Source organism: Apis laboriosa, unplaced genomic scaffold (genome assembly GCF_014066325.1).
Source record: "Apis laboriosa isolate Shangri-la unplaced genomic scaffold, ASM1406632v1 scaffold149_cov153, whole genome shotgun sequence".
Lineage (NCBI taxonomy): Eukaryota > Metazoa > Arthropoda > Insecta > Hymenoptera > Apidae > Apis > Apis laboriosa.
Window position 1 is genome coordinate 425431 of NW_025221797.1, and position 22542 is coordinate 447972.

The 22542-nt window shown below is 25.9% G+C and overlaps 2 protein-coding genes, 1 long non-coding RNA gene and 1 other non-coding gene across 6 annotated transcripts; 2 read left to right on the top strand and 2 right to left on the bottom strand.

The window, feature by feature from the left end:
- The first annotated feature begins 1041 nt into the window (after positions 1-1041).
- On the top strand, positions 1042-3325 carry LOC122710522. Its single transcript, XR_006345942.1, has 2 exons — positions 1042-1553; positions 3173-3325. It is a non-coding gene; the product is annotated as an uncharacterized LOC122710522 (long non-coding RNA).
- Positions 1861-21769, bottom strand: LOC122710497 (collagen alpha-3(IX) chain-like). Of its 3 annotated transcripts, none has more exons than XM_043928392.1 (20): positions 21426-21769; positions 11891-11952; positions 10974-11193; positions 10661-10877; positions 9132-9302; positions 7697-7768; positions 7533-7622; positions 6896-7003; positions 6664-6771; positions 6357-6543; positions 4765-4971; positions 4508-4695; positions 4227-4388; positions 3923-4117; positions 3600-3801; positions 3181-3282; positions 2687-2788; positions 2243-2410; positions 2098-2166; positions 1861-2029 (listed from the first exon to the last, which is right to left on the bottom strand). In XM_043928392.1, the coding sequence occupies exons 1-20, from the start codon at positions 21470-21472 to the stop codon at positions 1911-1913; spliced, it is 2796 nt and encodes a 931-aa protein (XP_043784327.1). In that variant the 5' UTR covers positions 21473-21769; the 3' UTR covers positions 1861-1910. The 3 variants fall into 3 exon arrangements, with proteins under 3 accessions (XP_043784327.1, XP_043784328.1, XP_043784329.1); XM_043928393.1 differs by lacking the exon at positions 21426-21769 and adding an exon at positions 13439-13457; XM_043928394.1 differs by lacking the exon at positions 3181-3282.
- Trnar-acg lies at positions 12341-12413 on the bottom strand. Its single transcript has one exon. It is a non-coding gene; the product is annotated as a tRNA-Arg (tRNA).
- LOC122710499 (putative uncharacterized protein DDB_G0271606) lies at positions 13667-17873 on the top strand. The gene is made up of 2 exons (XM_043928396.1): positions 13667-13967; positions 15072-17873. Exon 2 carries the CDS (start codon positions 15091-15093, stop codon positions 17473-17475), a length of 2385 nt encoding a protein of 794 aa, XP_043784331.1. The 5' UTR covers positions 13667-13967; positions 15072-15090; the 3' UTR covers positions 17476-17873.
- Positions 21770-22542: the final 773 nt, after the last annotated feature.

Here is a 22542-nt window from a genome sequence, read left to right on the forward strand (position 1 = left end):
ATTCTTGTCAAAATAATGTCAATCTTGATATATAGATGAAGAAAATCAAACAAATAATCTTTAACAATATCATACAATCTGGAATATAATATTGAAATCTATATTATAAAGTTAATATTATAAAACTTTATAGTATGAATAATTGATAATAAAATATTAACATTTATATTTTCAAAGTAATCCAAATATAAATCTTCAAATATATATCATAAAATTAAGGATAAATATTAATTATTGAAAGTATTATATAATTTCTAACAATATATAATTGGATTATAAATCAATTTTAATGATTATATAGTGATATTCCATGCTCTAAAAAACTGTTATTAATGGTATCTGACAATGTGAATCAACTGAGAATAATGTTTTGGACCAGTGCCGAGTAGAGGAAGTAACGTGTGTCAGTGGAACATTGTTTAGAAGGGGAACAAACACTTCCTTTGCTAGATAGGATATATTTGTTGGGACAATGTCCGTTATATTACATTAGACGCATATAAAGTTAATCTTATTTGTCGAGGTTTATCGTTGCCGTTATAATATACCATAACGGTATTTTATAAATAAGATAATATTCTTTTTGCAGGTGCAACAAAATTAAAGCTTTAAAATCCGTGAAACCGTATTAGTATTTTCAATGCATCGATTTTAATAACAAAATTGAAAAATAATCATTTTTTTCAAATATTATTCTATTCTAATACAATTTAATATTTATATTTTTTAATTAATCACAAATAATCATAATTATCATTCATTTAAATCATTTTCCATGTATATTTCAGAATAAAATTCATTATCTGCAGCTAATAAAGTAATAAACATTGATAATTTGATAATGATATATGAATATAAAATAGAAAAATATTAAAAATTGTTACGAATTTTCTATTTTTTATGAAATTATATATAATCTATTCATTAATCATAATACAAAAAACATACGAAATCATGCATGTGTAATCAATCAACATAGTTCGGAACGCCGTCACGAGACACAGTGATGTACCTAACCTGGCCTGCCGGTGTACATACCTTGGACGCTTTTGATACGCGTGTCTCCAGGAAGGGTGAGAAGAAAAAAGTGCCGACGGTGTGGGGTCGTCGTCCCCAACAAAGATTCTTTTCGTATCGTTATATCACATATGTCATTAGAACAACTGCTGTTCTGAGAAAGTCGCCTGAGTGGCGATGCAACGACACTTCTCGTGGCACTCGAGTACTATTCTGAACACGGGACAGAACTGTCAAGAAAACTAAAAGCGTCGATTCTATGAACTGTTACAACGAATACAATTTATCCGAATGTAATTTTCACACGAATATGTAATAATATTGAACCTGCTTCGAATGAAAGTTACTAAATTTTACCCAACACAAAAATCTTGCAGTAAACAAACTCAATGCAATCTCGACGTATTGTGCATCACGAGCCTCGCGGCCATCACTAATTTCAACTGGCACTGTTAGTGGCGCCATCGCCTCTTTAGACGGAAGAACAAGGAACTGGACCATTGCGCGCGCGATAGTCGTGAATAATGGCGAAATATGTGAGTACTTATATATCATATAAAATTAATACAAAAGATTTTTTTTATTTACTTTATTTTTATTTAAAAAATATTCACTTATAACGATATTTAAAAATATCTGATTTGATATACTAATTGAATTACAATATATAATTAAATAATAGTTTAATTAGATTATTCATGAATTCTTATTTCATGAATTCTTATTTTACGTAAATATACAAAGAAGAAATACATTTCATACGGTAATGATTTAAAAGATATTTTTAGTATTATTAAGCAAAAAATTTGATATTTTAGCTATTAATTATTTTTTTTACAGTTAAAAATTTTATTTTTTTTAAAATTGATAAAAATAAATTACTAACTCATAAATTAGGGTCCTTTCTCATTGCCGCGAGTATATTGTAAATAATTAGCACTTGAATAATTGCATAACTCGCAAAAACCAGGTAATCCTTGAGGTCCAGGTGGTCCCCTCATCCCAGGAATACCTGTCGATAAACGAAACTAAAAATATCTGAAAAAGAATTTAAAAACGTATTTTTAATTTTTTTTATACCTGGTCTGCCTGATTCTCCACGTTCTCCTTGTCTTCCAGGTAATCCAACGCCATCATTGCCAGGTGGCCCTATTAATATGAAATGCATAAAAAAAAAGAATACTAAATTTATCAAGATAATGAAAGAAAAGAGTTCATGTATTACCAGACGGTCCTCTTGGACCCATAGGACCTTCTACACCGACACCTTCCGGACCTCTATCACCCTTTTCTCCCCGTTCACCAGGTGGACCTTGAGGTCCTATATGGCCTTGTGGTCCTGGTAAACCAATAAAACCACGTTCCCCAGGTAAACCTGGAAGACCTGGATCACCTAAAAAATAATTTTCCATTATAAATTAATTCTAATTTTAAGGTTTAAAAAATAAGTAAGGTTTAAAAAATATATTATTAAGATATTTAATATTATGAGCATGCATTGCTAATTACTTATAACTATATATAAAAATTAAATATATTATTTCCTTTTTCTAAAGTTAATTTTAATACAAGGAATAATGGATTAAATTTAATTAATTAGATTAGACTAAATCGCTATAAAAAGCATAAGAAAATAATAGAATTAGGATATTTCATCTCAAGTAGATACCTGGGATGCCTTGGGTTCCGGCTCGACCGGGACGGCCCTGTCGGGCCAACCCCGGCAACCCGGGTGGTCCTCGTAGACCTTCTGTTAGTTCTTTCAGCTTCTCTGTGACACATGCAAGATTCCATCGCCTTTATCGATGTACACAACCATATGAGTTATTAATTTCCGATCGATTGATTGTTAATCGAGCGGACGTGCGTGTAGGTAAATAAATCATACACTGATGAATACTGACTGAATACTAACTACGGATGAAGGTGGAACTTCAAGCAATTTATGACAGAATAATGACGACGAATATCATTGTGATATTTCAGGAACGCTAAGGATATTATTGTGCAATAACTATTCACCATTTACTATGGATTTTTAGGATTATTTTAAAAATGAAAAAAATAACAAAAATCCATAGCAATATCACCATCATGTTCTATTGTGGTTTTAGGATTGAATGCAGGTAAATTAAATTGGTAATCCTTTTTTCAGGGGTATACCTGGACGACCTTGTGGACCAGGTGATCCAGGACGACCTGGACGGCCTCGGCCAGGTGGACCAGGTGGACCTTGTATCTGTGCTGCCATCTCAGTCATCTGCTCTATATATATACAGCCGCAATAAAAGGAATAGTTATCTTTCTACTTCTTTTTTTTTACATAAACATTATACAAAGAACAGCTCACATTATGTAAAAATATTTTTACTATTCCAACATTTTTATATTTTATGCTTTTGTCATTATTTTGACATTTCTTAGACAGACAATCAGATTCTTTACGAATTGTCTACAATTATTCAATTTTATTATTTTAGATAATATAATAATAATTTCCACCTTTTATTCTATTTCAATAAAATATCATTAATAAAATAAGTAAATAGAGTAAGTATATGAAATAATATTTAAATATTCACCTCGTAACACACTGGCACATATATCTCGAATTTCTGAATCAGTAATACTTCGGCCTGGTGGTCCTTGAACTCCTGGTATTCCAGTTTGTCCCCTAATTCCTGGTGGTCCTTGAAGTCCTGGAGCTCCATCTTTTCCTGGTATTCCAGGTAATCCTATTTTACCTTCTGGACCTCTTTCTCCAGAAGGTCCTCTCTCACCTGGCTAATTTTTTATAAAAATATGCACTTCGGAATTTTAGAATAATATTCAAATTTAAAAAAATAATAAAATATTTAAAAATAAGCGAAATCTCTTATTCTAATTTAATAATTAGAATACTTACTAATCCTGGTGTACCTGGTAGACCTCTGGGTCCACTAACTCCTGGACTACCAATAGTTTCTAATACATTATTTGTACTTAACATGTCTATAGTTCCAGGTAAACCCGGTGGTCCAGGAGGTCCTGGAGGACCTGGTAAACCTGATCGTCCTTCTAAGCCTGGAATACCAGCAACTCCAGGTAAACCTGGCGCACCCTAAAAAACCGAAAAATCTTTTTTCTTTCTATTTTTTAAATTTTAAAAATTAGATTATGAATGAAACATAAATATGATTTGTTTAACAACAATAAAAAGTTAAACTTACAATACTTCCAGGTAAACCACGTGGCCCGACAGATCCTTGTTCTCCTTGCTGACCTTTATCACCTTTATTTCCAGGTTGTCCATCGAGTCCTGGTAATCCTGGTTTTCCAATAGGACCATCTATTCCTTGAGGACCTGGAGAACCTGGTTCTCCAGATAAACCCTAATTTATAATTCAACCAAATTTGCCTTATTATTTGTACAATAAAAATTGAAACGAATCTCAATTAATTATTAATTATTAAAAAAGTAAATTCGATATTCAATTTAATATAGATTTACTTGTAATCCCGGTGGTCCTGGAGAACCAGGAGGACCGTTTTTTCCTTGTAATCCTGGAAGACCCGGTGGACCAATAGGACCAGGTTCTCCTTTTATTCCTGGAAGACCGTCTTCTCCAGGTATTCCAGGAGAACCTTGAGGACCAGGCTGTCCTGGTACTATTGAACCAACTATTGAACCTGGTAAACCTAAATAAGTAAATTTAATATATTAATAATTTATATAGAAAATATTAATTTTCAATTTAATTTACAAACCATCACGACCGGGTTCTCCAACTTCTCCTTTTGCTCCTTGAATTCCAGGAGCTCCAATTTTACCTGGAGGACCTGGTAATCCCTGCGGACCCGGTATTCCAGGAAATCCTATTTCTCCTTTAAGACCTGGAAAACCAGGAAGTCCTGATTTTCCCTCTATTCCAGGAAATCCGTTTTGACCTGGATAACCTTTTTCTCCTATTTCACCTTAAATTAATACATATAATGATTATGTATGTAATTATTGATTTAGCCTTTGAAAATATAATTATAGTTTTTATTTAAAAAATTTACTTTACAATTTAATTTAAAAACAAGTATAAACGTTTTTTATAATTTTGCTCTTTTTAAAATTTTTTTCATAATTTGCTTTCAATTTATTATATATTTATTATATATTTTAAACTAGATCATTTAATAGTAAAAATTCTGCAATTAGATATATGTTAAGAACTACTAGTCTCTTCTATTTTGAGAACGAATATACATTTAGTGATTAATAAAAGCAATGGGTTTACGAGTATTGCAGCAGATTGCAACAAATTGATTTACAATCACTTTGAATAACTGTATTTAGGTCGATGTCGATATAGATGACAATATATCGTTTTTGTGTCACTCGTAAGAAAATACTAGAATTATAGCTTTTGATATTTACTTTTATATACCAGTGATCAAATCAAAAGAAAGAAAAATAATATAAAAGAAAGTAATATAAAATCAAATCCTTAATATATTTTTAACCTTTAGATGATTTCCTTTTTTACGATTGAAAAGATAATATTTATCTATATTAAAATTATTGTTTGATTAAAATTTATCTTTTAACTGTTGTGCTATTAATTAATTTTTTAATAGCTTTTAAAAATAATTTTTTTATTTAATTTAAATTTAAAATTCATGTAACGTGAATAAATATGTATAATATCAAATTTATAATTTATATATTTTGTACAGATTTATAAGAACCAAAAAAAGAAGAAGAAAGAGAGAAAATAGAATAAATGGAAATATGCTAGTTAGATAGTTGAAGCTATTACTCGATTGCGCTCGACCTTTAAATATGAGACTATTGACATAGTTTATTGGAAGGAATCATTTCTTCAAAAGTGTCAATGATCTTTTGTAACATTGTAATTAATGCATTAATTAATTCGAAGAAAATTCATTTATTATTCATTAGCAACACTTTAAATCAAAAGATAACATCATATAATATCATAACAAAATTTGTATTTATATAAGAAATTCATTTTCATGACAAACAAAATTTTAAACAAAAATATGAATAATTATTATCAAATTTTCTTATTATTAAATTTATTATTAAATTTTTTGGATACTAAAAAATAAGCATTCCATGTTCATTGGCAGAATAATATATATAACGATGAATCACTATCGCGCACGTGGACAATGGACACCCACAATTCCATGCGATTTTCTAACAAGATTAAATTAGTTTACGCTACAGTTTAAGGATTACTTATCTGATAAATCCATGTAATCGTATTTAACACGAACAATTAACATTCGATACAATTACACTAATCTAAGAAAGAAACTTTTAAAAATATATATTAAGCCACAACCTTTTTGGCCTTGTTCTCCTTTACCGCCACGATCCCCTTTCTCTCCTTTTGAACCATTTTGTCCTGATAATCCTGTAAATCGTGATAGAAAATCGCGATAGTTGCTAATATTTCCTGGAGGTCCTGGATAACCTCGTGGCCCTGGAAGACCTTGATCTCCTTTCAATCCTGGAAATCCCATGTCACCCTGCAAAAAACAAACTAAGCAAAATGTAACTATCTTAACCAATTATATTAGTTAAGAGTAAATTCAAAAAAATAATTAATCAAAAGTGACATAATATATAAATGTAATGTATAAGCCCACTCTTTCTCCACGTTCTCCTTTTGGACCAGGTGGTCCAATAGGTCCAGAAGACCCCTTAGGACCTGGACCGCCAATAAATCCTCGTGCACCAATAAACCCTTGCGGCCCCTAATAATCGCATAATAATTTACAATAAAACACATCAATATATATCATATATTTATATGATATATATTTTAATATATATCATATTTTAAAAATATCTAATATTATTTATTATTAAAAAACTCACTATTTTGCCTTGCTCGCCAGGCGGTCCTTGTAAACCCGGATGTCCAGGTAAACCGGGTTTTCCGATTGGTCCAGGTGGCCCAGGTAATCCGGGTAAACCAGGTAAACCCTAAATAAATATATTTATATAATTATTTATATTAATTACATAATTATACAATTTAAAATATAAATTTTAACTCCTACATAACTTTAAAAAATATATTCATTTTGATGCAACTTTATATATTATTGAAGTAAGATTCTGTTAGACTTAGAGTTCTTACTATTGCTCAGATCTATTATTTGATACAGATATTTGAAGTTGAATACATAAATAATTATTTAATGAATTTATTTGAATACTCAAATATTCAATACTTGGATTCAAAGATCCAAATATCCATAAATACTGGGATTATTATTATTCTTTTTAACCAGATATCCGTGATATTCGATATAACTCTTTATGAAATCTGAATATCCCGATTTGTGTCATTGTATTATAAAAAAGTTAATTAGAAAATATTTAATATTAAAAAATACGTTTTATATTAGTTAAGGGGAAATTATTTTATTAATGTGCTATTTTGAAAGGATTAAATGTTGAATGGAAATCGAATGAAAATGTTTAGCAATAAAAAGAAGAATTAACTTACATTAGTGCCATTAATTCCAGGAGATCCCTGTGGACAGATAATTTCACAGCTAACTCTTCTCTGAGGTAATAAAGGGCTGCTAAGGCTCTTCTGCAATTACGTTAATTACAACCATGGGATCTTAATGGATTGCGAGGTTGTCTAAAATATATGTATAGACTTGCCAGTAATTCCTCACAGGTCTCTCTCTCAGGTCTCGTAGGATCGCAATTTAAGACCATCCATTGTATATCGATCTAGAAATATATTTTCAAAAGGAAGCAAATATTATATTAAGAATAAAAAGAAAAAGCATTTGAATATTTAAAATACTTTTTATATTCTGTATTTTAAAATAATAGCTTATAAAAGAAATTTACAAATTTTTTTTCTTTAAAAAGAAAAAAGGTCTTAAAAAAGAAAAAGAAGATAGATATAATTTCCGCGCGAATATCTATTACATATTTAAATTTATTGTTTTCAAATAGATATATATCTTCATATTTACATACAATGCTTATTTTTTTCATTCGACTTAATTATGATAATATTCTCATGATTATAATATTGTATAGAAGCAACAATATCCGATATAATAATGAAAAAAGAAAAATATATAATTCTATTTAAATAAGATTACAAATAAAATTAATTATTAGATATAAAATAATTAAGAAAAATGATAAAGATACAACAAAATTCTATTAATCGAATAAATATTAACTTTAAAAATTTTATTATTTTCTCCACTGACTTCTTTTTTAATATTAATAATATTAACATCATATTTTGAATATTTATAATCTTATAAAAAAGTTCAGTTATATTTTCGATCTATTTCAAAAATTAATTTATCAAATTTCATAAGCACATTTAAATTTTGTATTTCTTTAATTTTCATAAATAAAGAGTATATCATTATTCTATGTTTATTAATTGACTAGAAACATGTTTAAAAATCGATAATTTTAAAAACAAACTATTTACAATACCGTTGTTTTGTACAATTTTTTTTTTCTTTCTTTGTGAAACTGTAATAATCATATTATAAGTTCGTTAAATTTTTCCATACACATTACACACTTTAACAATAATACTAAATCTAGCTTGCCCCAGTTATGTAGTCAGTCTCGTTCATTATAAAGTGTTTATTAATTAAGTGCTCCTTAATTGCTGCATATAACAGATGTACATGTATCTCATATGAACAAATGCAGCAACCCCTATGGATGTGTTACACAGTATTCTGTGAAATTTACGCGTATTTCATATTAATTTCAATTATGTATGTCTTCTAATTTTCATTAATAATTTATCAGAATTAAAAAATCTAAAAAATGTTGCAACATTCTAGAAACATTTATTGCGTTTTATGAAACATCTGATTACATAAGAAAATATAATTATGAATGATATCGTGTCATTTGTCATTAATTGGCAAAAAAAAATTGGTGATACAATGACATATGATGATGATATATTGACAAAATGGCCAATAATTATATATTACAAATTATATAATCGATTGAAATTGACTAATGAGCTATCAATAACGCTAGTGATCTTATCTTCTATGTGTATAATGTGTATGCAATGTCAAAAATAAATGATCGAACTTACCGGTATAGTGAGCTTACTGTGCGACATCTTTGATATCGAGATCTCACCATCCACTTTGATCGGACCCCATGGCTTCACGTCTTGTGTGCCAACATATTCGCAATCGATATATATCACCAGCCTATCCTTGAAGGCTCCAATATCAATTTTATGCCAATTCTTATCGAATATCTGTTCCAATCAAAATTTATGCACCAAGAAAAATATAAAACTTACAATAACAATATATGTTAATTTAGAGATTCAATCTAATCTAATTTAATTATTTTCTTAAGAATGAAAGATTTAATAAATTTTTAAAATATTCTGCAACGCATCTTTGAAAACATATTTAAATATTTACACATGTAATCAATATTCTTTAAATTATTTATATTTTATTAATAAATATATTGTTGTTTCCTAATGTGTTTTCATTTGTTTAAAAATTATAATTGAAATATAAATGAGAATCATTCTATGTTTCAAAATAGAAAAAATTCGATCAAACTTTATCCTAGGATTGGAAAATAGTTAATCAGTTTCATTTAAAACATTTCTCAGACAAGGAAATGCAGCAATTCTCTTCTGTTATTTGTTTGTAATTAATTATTAATTTTCGCGATTCATTAATAATGTTATGTCGCAAAGATTAATGCTTCTTTGATAATTTAACAAATGTCACGAACGGTATTCTCATCAATTTTTTTCGATTTGCGACGTTCTTTCACATCTCGTCGCTTTACCAAAAAACGTCCAAACTATTTTGCAAGATGCTTATTCAATGATCCATGACACGATTTCCACGCATCCCGATGAAGAGGGTTTAATTTCTACGCCAACGCGTGATCTACCGATTGATATTTGACAGGAAGCTCGAGTTTTCATGCCGCAATGACGAAATCACGTTTTGAAATATCCGCAATCGCTCGAGGCTTGCTTTAATCATTTCACAATCCGCCATGACATTTTTAAGAGACAGCCAGCATTAAATATGACATGATCTGATGAATCTGACAGTCCTCGAACTGATTAGTGGAAATGTATTTGGTTTATCATATTATAGAATATTTTATCTTACTTCAAATTGTTTAAACTTATACAAGGTATCTCTTTTTCTTACTAAATTGGCTAATACAATTTTGAAATTTATACAAATATGTACGTATATATTGTCTCGATGCCACATGCCAAAGATATGCAAATTTTTCAATAAGAATGTGAAATGATTTTTTAATTTTCAAGTTTGATGATAAAACAACAAAACTATGTTTTATATATTATAATAAAAATTAAATTGAAGTAAATATTCTTTTTAAAAATATTTTAATAATTGAAATAATAATATAATTAATTAATATTTTAAAACATATATCGAAAGATAATGGATACAAACGAAATATTAAAAAATAAATAAAAAGATAAACGTAGTATAAGAAAATCTGATGAATAAATTGAAATTAAAATTTAAAAAACATTTCCAATATTTTATAATATAAATTATCGATGAAATTTTCAACAAGACTTAAAAAAATTTACATTTTACTCACATGATCGGCTGAGAACGATACTATTTGCATTTCACCAGTTTGGCTTTTCACGAACAAATCCAAAGTTTGACCTTTTGGGTTCATTGCGATTAAAAATTGGGGCTCGTTTTCCATGTCGACGATTTTGATAATGTGCCAAGTATATTTCGATAGTTTTCTGGCTCTGAATGTGCAAACTACACTAAATTCTTCTGGCAATCCATTTGGAAATATATTCCTGACAAACAATATAAAAAAGAATTTTATACAATAAATCATTAACCATCGAATTGATTATTTTTAGATCGTTAAAAAATAGATATGTAAATCGTACTTGATTGGCAGAGTAATGTCAGTGTCTTTTTCCAATCTGTAGGCTGTTTGCATACGATTACTACCTCTTACTCGTGTCACACCAGTATAATGTGTCTCCAAAAGATCCAATTTCAATTTACTGATAAAGTCAATTGTTTGAAGATCATCTTCACCCTGTTTGTAACCTTCGCATGGTCCATGTACGAAATCTGGGATAGTTTCCTCGCCGAAAATATATTCTACGAAAATTTTGTTAAATTATAAACAATTTCAATTCGCATTAAATGAACCAAGGCGGAAACAGACTGTAACGGAGACAAAGCGGTTTCACTCTATTTCCGTTTCAATCTGTCTACGTAAATTGCTTAATAAATAAGCCTTAACCGATATCTCTACGTTTGTTTGGTTTCTCGAATCGATATTCCAAAGATTCCCCATAAATTAAAACTCTATATAAAAGGAATTATTCAAAATTCATTATTAGAAATTATTTTTAAGATAAAAATTTTTAAAAATAAATAATTCATTTATAATTTCTTTTATGTTTATTAAAAACGTTTATGTTCTTAAAAAAAAATTATTAATAACAAAATATTACATAAGATATTCTTGTTTTAGATCATACAATGTGATATAATGTAAATGATATTAATATGTTTCTATGCACTTATATATATTATCTGAATCATTATGTGTGAAACTTCTAAACGACTATCTTTTATCTCTATTATATCTAATATATTGTGAAGACAATAATTATTTAATCAGAATAAAACAATATAATTTATATTTTGTAAAATATTAAGAATGCAATTCTTAATATTGATAAAGTAAGTTTCTTTTAAGAAAAATAATCAAATAAAAAATAGAAAAATAGAAAGATAAAATATTACAAAAAACAAATAAATTGGAAAAATAACAAATTTAAAAACTTACGTGTGAATTGCACAAATAAGAATATCCATACTGAGAAGTACATTCGCAGATCCAAATTGATTCTGTAATAAAAGACATTATTTTTAATATCATATTTCATATAAATATTTTATTTTTATTTTTAATTATTATTCATACATAAAAATATGAAATTTGTTTCTCTATATCTCTATTTCTCTATAAAAGTATTAATAATTTTATTTATAAAACTCGAATTGTTTCTATGATATTTTAAAGATAATTGAAGAAATAATATAATTAAATAAAGTTAAATTAATGAAGATCAAAACTATATTAATGTTACATAAAAGATATTTAAAATATTGTGATGATTATATATATAGATTATAAAGAATTATTATAATATATGAAACTGATATTAAAATTGAATAAAAAACATTAAGAAACATTAGTAATTATATTAATTAATTTTTTAAATAAAAAATTAATCGATCCTGCCAGGATTCGAACCTGGAATCTTCTGATCCGTAGTCAGACGCGTTATCCGTTGCGCCACAGGACCATCTTGCTTACGAATTTTAGTTTTTTTATTATAAATAAAAAATAAATTATATTTTTAAAAACATTTATATATTTTATATTTCATATTATCATTTCTTTTTAATAAAATATATTAAAAACAATTTTACTTAAAAGTAAAATAATCGATAAAATTTTATTTTTTTATTAATATTATTAATTAATTTTAATATTATTAATTAATTTAATATTAAATGCACTATATTGATTTTTTACAAATAATTACAATAATTATAAGTATTATTATATATAATTAATAAATAAATATAAAGATAAATTAAAAGAATAATTATTTTATATTAATTTACATAATGTAAATTTATTATATTTCATATTAATTTTTTATCATTTATTTTGTAAAATAATCTAAACGAACTTCTGTATGTAACTATTATCCTGAATAATAAACATATGTTTAGTAAAGCATGTTTAATCTGACATAATATATTCCTAGTGATTATCAACAATGTAAATTGATATAACATAATTCCTAATGATAAAATCTCGTAGAATTTACATATGTACACATATATTCTTTTAGAATACAATATAAATAAGTTCAATTGAATTAGAATAATTATAATTTTCATTATATAGATTTATTCATTATAATATAAAGTTATGTTATAAAATAATCATATATATATCATATATACATATGTATAATAAATATATATTATAATGATTATGATTTTTTTATTAAAATTTCTTTAAGTTCTCTACATACATATGTATTTATTACCAAATTTACTAAGTGACAAAAATAAATATATAATATAAATATACTTCAATAAAAATTATTTTTTTTTGTATAAATAGAACTTTAATTGATAAACATATTCTTGATAGATTTATAAAAATATAAAAATAGGTAATGAATATTAAAGTATTTCTTGTAATTTTTTTTTTTATTTTTATACAACAATAATATATTATATCAAGCTGATATATCTATTTCGTTGGTAGTCAGTCAGTAACAATACTGCGTCAGAAATTCTTTTCCGTTACCGGCAAGATAAATACACTGTAGCCGGCTGCGATATGGTGTTAGTGAGGGCCACATGGAATAAAATGCAGACACGCATTGGTTGTGTTTTATATAACCTTGCTTCCTATTGGTTGAACCTCGTGGGTCTTATCGGATTACTTGACTATGACTACGTGGCGTTGCCATACTGCGATGTTGGGTCTACCAAAGTTTCAGTTTTCTGTGTTACGTTGAATTGAATTGAAGAGAAAAAGTAATAGCATGCGTTTTTATTTTCTTATCTATTAGCTAGAAACGATTATTTTTGTAATTATTATACTTAAAAAGTCAATTTATAATCATAATAGTGGGGATAGAATATGTATTTGGCAACATTGGGATTACGTCATCTGATGCAACTTTGTTTACTTATGTTGTTCACATATTTTGCAAATTTAATATTATTTCTTTATGTTGTTTAATAAAAGTTTTGTTCTTTTTCAATAATTTTATGTAATTTGGAAAAAAATCTCTATATTTGAAGTTTGAAGATTTATAATTTTTTCTTAAGTAAGTATTGAATTTTTTTGAAATATTTATTTAACATTTTGAAATATTTATTATGTAATAAGATAAAATAAAAGAAAAGAGATTTATTTAAAGAGCATTAAATATTTATATGAACAAAAAATAGTATAAAAAATATTTTAAATCACTTAACATCAAAAAAGATAAAACAATTTTAATCATAATAATACATTTGTTATTTTATATTAATTTGAACAAATATTTGTAAAATATGTACTTTTAATAAAAAAAAAATATATAAAAAAATCATAATGTATTTTTTGATTACTTATTTCTTTTTTTTTTTTGTAAAACATCAACCTTATTTACATGATTATTCAACAATAAATTATAAAGAATTTGATTTATATTTCTGTAAATCTTTCTATTAATGTAATAATGTAATAAAAATATAATATTAAAAGTATAAATTTAAAATAAAATTTAATATATTTATTATATATATTTATTATATTTAAAATAAATTTAATATTAATATAATATATTAATTAATTTGATATATAGATTTAAATTAAACTATATATCTTTTTTGCTTATTATTTTAAATAAATAATATTTTTGTTCGATTTATTTATTTTGTACATAATAAACTATTTTTATTATCTTATATTTTTTATCTTTATTTTTCAAATTAATAATTATAATAATAAAATTATAATTAGGTTATAAATAAGTATTTTAAATTGATAAATATAAAACTTATATTAATTATATTAAAATATTAAAATATAAAATATAAAATATTATTATAATAAACACTTATAATTCATGTATTTATTAGCTTGAAAAATTTTGAAATATTATTATTCACAAATATTATGAAAAATTAATTAACTTTATATTATTTATATTTATATAAACTTTATATAAACTTATTTGACACACTATATATGATGAACGTATATTACAAGTAGCTATTATAGCTATTAAAATTATTATTTATAATGATATTCTATATATTTTTCAATTACTAGTAAAATAATATTATAAAATTTTTATAAATATATCATTGTATCATATTATTTATATCATTATTAATTTATAATATTTAAAAAAAAATCTCAATCTAGCATTTTCTATCAACAGGGATCCATGAATTTAGAAGATGGCGCCACATATACAGCGGGACTACCACAGCATTGGAGATCCAAGTAGATACTCATTGAGGACATTCAGGCATGGTGAAAAACATTGTCTACAATCTCACAATTTTGACGTATCGAAAGTAAATGGAAAAGAAGATTTTTTTCGTTGTATGGGTCTTCAAATGAAAAGATATCAGTACAAATACAAAATGCCAAATAGTGATCATAAGATTAAAAAAATTAATATTCCCACTGGTGTAACATTACGTGATTGTCGTGTTATTATCCTGGGGGTGACATGTGAACTATGCGGGAAGTGTTTTAAATGTAAAACAGATTTGAATATACATAACTCGTTAAAACATCAAACACGTGAAAAAATTCATATAGCTATAAAAGGAACACAATGTACTGAAAACGATATTGATGTGTGGGAAGAAATTCCAAAATCTTTAAATTATACAATTGAATCTAGTAAAAATTTTATAACAAAACTTCATAAAAAATTACATTTAACTTTAAAAATAGGAAAGGAAGTTATCTCTAAGATATCGGTAAAACGGAAACATTTAAAAAGAAAGAAAATTGACATACATACACAAACTGAGCTACATTGTGAAAGTGAATTAATTACAGGTGAGAATGAGTATGAAAGTGTCGTTTCTCGTATCGATCCTTCTGTGTTCTGTAATAGTCCTTGTCTACGTTGCAACTCCTGTATACACGTGGTAGAAAGTTCGAATCGATATGTGGCTGGCAACATTGTAGCAGATGAGCAAGTAGTTTACGGAAACAATATAATGCAAGAAGAAAATCATATTTCGAATAGACTATCATGTATAACATGCGCAAACGAAAAGTGTAACGTTGTTCATGAAAGCATATCTTCGTCACATGTGAAATATGCTCATAATAAAACAAAAGATGAGCTACAAAATGATAATTTATCAGAAAGTACAGATATTTCGTCAAAAACAATAAGACAAACTTGTCTGCAAAATAAAAACGAAAATAAGAAAGAAACAGACATTAATGCAAATCAGATACAAAAAGATTTTATTATAAATGAGATAGAAAAATACGCGTCTGAAAACTTACAGGATATTTCTAATAAAATACAAGTAATAGTGCCATTAATTATGCCAATAATCGTGCCAAATACAAATGTTTCAAGTTCACCTATTAAATTAACAATACAATCAATGTCAATAGAACAAAAAGAACAACAGCAATCATTGCAACCAGAAGAAGGACAACAATACTATCTTCAAGAACAGTTGCAAGAAAAACAAAAACAATCGCAACAATATTCACAGCAGCAACATTTACAACAAGATCAACAAATGAAACAAAAACAAAAACAATATTTGCAAGAACAATTGCAAAGACAGCAAAAACAATCACAACAATGTTCACAACAACAACAAAATCAGCAAATGAAGCAAGAATCACAGCAATATTTGCAACAAGATCAACAAATGAAGCAAGAACAACAGCAACATCTTCAGAAACAATTGCAAGAACAACAAAATCAGCATCAACAACTAATACAAGAAGAACAAATGAAGCAAGAACAACAGCAACATCTGCAACAAAACCAACAAATGAAACAAGAACAACAGCAACATCTCCAGGAACAATTGCAAGAACAACAACATCTCCAGGAACAATTGCAAGAACAACAAAGTCAGCACAAACAACTACTACAAGAAGAGCAAATGAAACAAGATCAGCAGCAATATCTACAGGAAAAACAACACCAACTTAAGAAAATTTCTATTCTTACCATCAAAGACGATGTTAATAACGAAATAGAAGAAGTATTACGAATTGTTAGAGGACGTATCACTAATACAGAGATCAATCATGAATCACCAACTCGATTCGAACAAGAGATGTTAGTACAAGACGCCATTAGAGATATGAAGAGAATGGAAGCGCAAGGCTGGCACTTGCTAGAAAAGAAAATAAGCGGATCCATAATGAAAAGAAAACGGAATATAAAATCTAATATCAAATGTAACAATGCAAATGATGAATGTGCCAAAAGGAAGAAAAATATCGTAACTGAATCAAATACCGAATATAGAAATTTAAATAAAGAAAAATATATTTCAAATGTAAAGGAACATACGAAAATACAAAGTAACAATAATATAGTATCATTGTGTGCGTCGGATAATATAAAAGAAAATTTAATGACATGTAATGAAAATATCAATACAACATCTGAAATATTACGACAATATAATATTAATTATTGTAATGATATATTCGAGATAAAGAACAATACAGAAAATATTCGAGAATCTATTAGCCGATTTCTTGCCCCATGTTCCGGTGGAATGGAAAATAGAAGTAACGTACCGGTAGTAATAGATCTAGTCAACGGTACCGATGAATAGCAATGGAAACGGAAATGATGCGTCCGGTGAATAATGATAGCTTTATAAAAATGATATTGAACTCTGAAAAATAATGATGGATTCGTTTATGAAACGAAAATGTTAAAATATATTTGTTATGAATAATTTTCTAATTTTTAATGTTGATTTTGAAATTAATTTTTTGTTATACTTTTTTTCTGATGTGTCTGATTGAATGGAAATTGGTTAAATTATTAAATACAAAAGATATTAGTGATTAATTTTTATCGCGTAATAATATTGAAAAATTCTGAAAAATTTTTGATGACGAGATTGTTAAATGGAAATTTGATATTGATATAAATTGAATTTGAATTTTATAATAGTATACAAATATAAATAGTATATTTTTTGTACAAATCATTTCCAAAACATGAATTTACAAAGAACAATATATCGTCAGTATTATTTCATCATAAAATATGAAATATATGAGATCTCATTATTTATGAATAATAATGCCAATAGGATTTCAATTTTTAAAAAATTGAATACTTTAAAATAAAAATTTAAAAATACTTTAAATTAAAAATAATTCAAAGAACTGCTGTTTTAATTGATAATATTTTAATTGATCTTTCCAAAATTTTTTTCAATCATTGCAGTCATAATATAAATTATTATTAGTACAAATAATGATAATTTTTTTTTTAATAGTTGAATTTATCATTTTTATTTTTTATTTCCGTTTAGATCAGACGTATTTATATATGTATTGATGTTGAATAAGTATGAGTGATATTTCTTAATAAGTATATAATTATACAGTTTAGCTAAATTATACAGTTATTTAGTTTTGATTATTTCATTATATAGCTTTATTTTATCACTAAAAATGAAAAGTCAGACGAAGGAGTAATATCAAAAAAGTAATACATTTTTTATGTTAAAAAAAAAGGAGAATATACATAAAAATGCATCCATAATAATGAATATACCGTCACTTATCTTTTGTTGATGTAAATATATCGCAACGATAGGCAATTAACATAAGTGAACTGGTTAAAAAACTACTTTCTTATGAATAGGTAACAGATCTAAAATATTTCAACTATATCGAAACATTTCGCAGAAATCATTACATTATTTGTTATCTATTCGTAAAAAGTTTGAACAATTCGAAGGAATTAAAATATAATGATATTGATAATATCAAATTATATTAACTGTTATTGTAATATGTTTATATTAATTTTATATATATATATATTAATAAAAAATAAATAATGGTCACATGTTTGTTAGGGACGCATCTATATAAATGAAATTCTATTTAATAACAATTTTGTTGTTTTTTTTTTTTAAATAATTTACGTTACTTTTTCAATCTCCCCCGATCGATTTTTTGTTTTAATGATAAAATAAAACTATAGTAAAATTGAAACTGAGAAAACTGCATAATTATATTATAATGTTTAATTATTGTGTTCTATTCTATTGTACACGAATCACAACAATAATTACATCATTAAGTAAGTAATTATTATTGCCAAATATTATAATACTGTAAAATGATATTACTTTTATATATTTATTACATTCTCTTGGAAAAAAGGAAATGAGATATGCTTTTTTCTGTACAAATAATATCGTAAATAAGTGTAATAACCACGCTAAATCATTTTATATTATGTTACTGTTTAATGTGCGATATATATATATTAATAATTTTGTATTTTTTGTAATAAATGTTCTTAAAAAAAAATTATTACACAAATTATTTAATAGAATAAATACTTTTCAGAAATTTATGAAAAATATTTTTAAAAAATATTCGTATTTCGACATTCCAATTACATGTGGAGTTAACATTGCGTGACTTAAAGTGCCGAAGAGGATTCATTCTAAGATTTAAAAAAAAAAGTTTCTATAATCTAATATATATTATAGATTATACATTAATTATTAATATATTATAGATTGCAATCTACATAACATTACTAAAAAAATGTTAAAAAACAAAAACGATTTTTGAATCATACAATTCTTATTTCATATTTTATCGATGATCTTATCGAAGAAATTTGCAATTTATTTATACTTAACTCTTACTTTTAATAATCATTATATTTTCACGACATTTTAATACCATAGGAATTTTGTTTATCTTTACACGAGATCGATGCATTCGTAAAGTATTGAGAACAAAATGATTGATGATGACAATTGAAATCAGCAATGCAAAGAATGTTAATTCAGGCCAATAGAAAAATTTCATTATCATAATAATAACTAAAAAAAAAGTTATTATATAAAATAACAATTGAAGTTTTCTAAACTGATTAAACAAGTTAATAATCTTCCTATTTTTCGAAATTCTTTCACGTACATCACATACATTGAAACAATTATAACGAAAGATATACTACTTTTAGCCATGATATAGAAAACATGTAAAATATATTATCGATTATTAAATACGATATTATTGAAATTAATATGCATATTGTGCAACTTGTTTTTCGAAATAAACGTATGATTGAAAAATTAGCAAGTGAAATTTTATTTATTTATCGACATTGTCATGTAATAAAGAAAGAATAATATATCATAGTATATCTTTATAGAACAATGGAGATAGTGATTTAAGATTTAGAAGCTAGAAATATTTCACTGTGACAATATAAGAGAAATATAAATCAAACAACAGCACATAATCAAAAGACTAACAAGAATATTGAATCGCAATAATAGAAGATTGTTAAAAAATTTATATTTGTTGCAAGATCTCTTCTTCAAATTTTTTAAATTGTTTAATTAGTTTAACACATAAGAGAAGAAAATAACAGATATATTTAAAGGTCAGTTATAATTGAAAATGATTAAACATAAAAATATTGAAAATCTAATATCCTTACTTTAAAATCAAACCATTCATGATAAAAAGAGATTTTTTTTTTATTGATTTTATAATTTCCTTCTCATCAATTTTAATAATTTTTAAATATATTGTAAAAGACATTATTTTGCAATTTTTTCCGGTCTGCTACAGGATATTAATTTCCCCCTCAAAAAATCTTAATGAGCTTGAAATATATTGTATAGAATTTCATTTTTAGTTATTTATTCTTTCTATTATAGAATCAATAATCGGTTTTAATTTTCGAATTATTCGCAAAAAACTTTTATATATCATTGAATTCTACCTATAGGTATGCATCTGTGACAGAGTACGCGTTACTATGCGATCGTCGCTTAAAGATGGCAACCATATGTATGTATAACGGGTGAGTTTATCTATTTTTTTATGAATTTAAACAAGATCTTCTTTAAAATTTTTTTTGTGATGTATATATATATATATATATATACAATAGAAAAATTAACTTCAATTATTGCAATTTCGATCACTATTATTTTATATTTTATTATGATATTCGAAATATCCAAAGGATCCATGCACCCGTTATATATAAATAGTTGAGAAGTAGTATACTGTTGCACGTGTTTCTACGAATGCATACATCATGAATGCATATAGATAGAATTCAAAATAATAGTATCGAAAATTTTTTGCAAATGATTCGAAAACTAAGATAGATCGTCAATTGATGAAAGAAAAAAAATTGTTCAAAACGATGTCCTTTACCATATATGTTAACATCATTAAAATCGATGAAGGAAAAATCAGATTTATCTTGAATATATATAATATATATAAATTACTTATTGATTTAATAATAAAAATTACATGTAAAACGTTTGTGATTGTTATTGTAATAATTTAAAAATGAAAGGATCAAAGAAAGACTTTCACAAAAAAAATTAAGAAAAAAAAAAGAAAGAATAAAAGAATGTTATAAAATAGAGAATATTTTTAGAGAATAGATCGTGTCAGCAAAATGATTGAATTTCTCACGATCGTTAAACCTCTCGATACAAATAAGTTCGTCAAAGTTTTAACATATGCGAGAAAGCCCACGTGTTACCGGCTTTTTCTGAAGAAGCTTCTTCCGGTCATGTTGAAGCGCGACATAGCTGAAAATCTTCGGTTGGAGAACGTGTGCTTTCGATAATTGCTGCTCGATCAGCGGAAGTCAATGAATTGGCACATATAAATATATATATATATATATATATATATATATATCCGTTTAATTTATGTCACACATAATATTTAAGACACAATTAAAATTGTAAGACGAGACAACGCATTGCACGACTGCCTGGCATGAACTGATAAGCCCTGGAGAACCGCATGGCTTGCCTCTCTCCATCTCCCTTCAAGGAGATTCGATCTTGCTTTCCATCTTCCGTCATCGAGGAGAAGAGACAATTACTGTTGATCGTGAATTAGCATATGTATGCAGAGAAAGGAGTTTGTGCGTTTTATTGGAATTTCGATCTTGTTCTTTTCGTTTGTTTATAACAGAAACTTCTGCACTATTATTTTATCAAAATCCTAATAATAGTAAAATTTATAAAATTTTGAAAAACAATTTTACCGAAAAAATATAATTTTTTTGAGACAAAAAATATAATTGTATTGGAAAATGCCTGATTTCAGAGAATAAATATGACGATTTAAAATTTATTTAGAACAATATTTATTATTAGCGTTATTATTTTAATTTTATTATATATGCTACGTTTTGTTTTATATATAACATTACTGGAGAAAGTAATTCTATGTCAAACCGCACAAACTTGAACACTTTCTTTGTGCAACAGAATCGTTGTAATACATCCAAATGATCTTTTCATTATCGTCTTTCATTATCGTTGTGAAAAACTAAATAGTAATTAAACTTATACGTGCTTATAATCAGGAAGTTTCGATATCGAAGCGATATTAAGTTACCACTCTATGTGTAATCTTCTAATAAAAGTTATATTTACAAACATGTTTTAAAAATTATATTTTTTATAAATCACTCTTAATTTACTTATTTTATTAAATATAAAAAATAATTATTTCATTATATAGAAAATTTTCTATGAATTCATATAATTGAATATAAATTGAATTATTGCCAAATAAATAATTATTAGGAAATAAATTTTCAAAAAATTATCCTTTTTATTCCAAATATAAGAGCTTTAAGA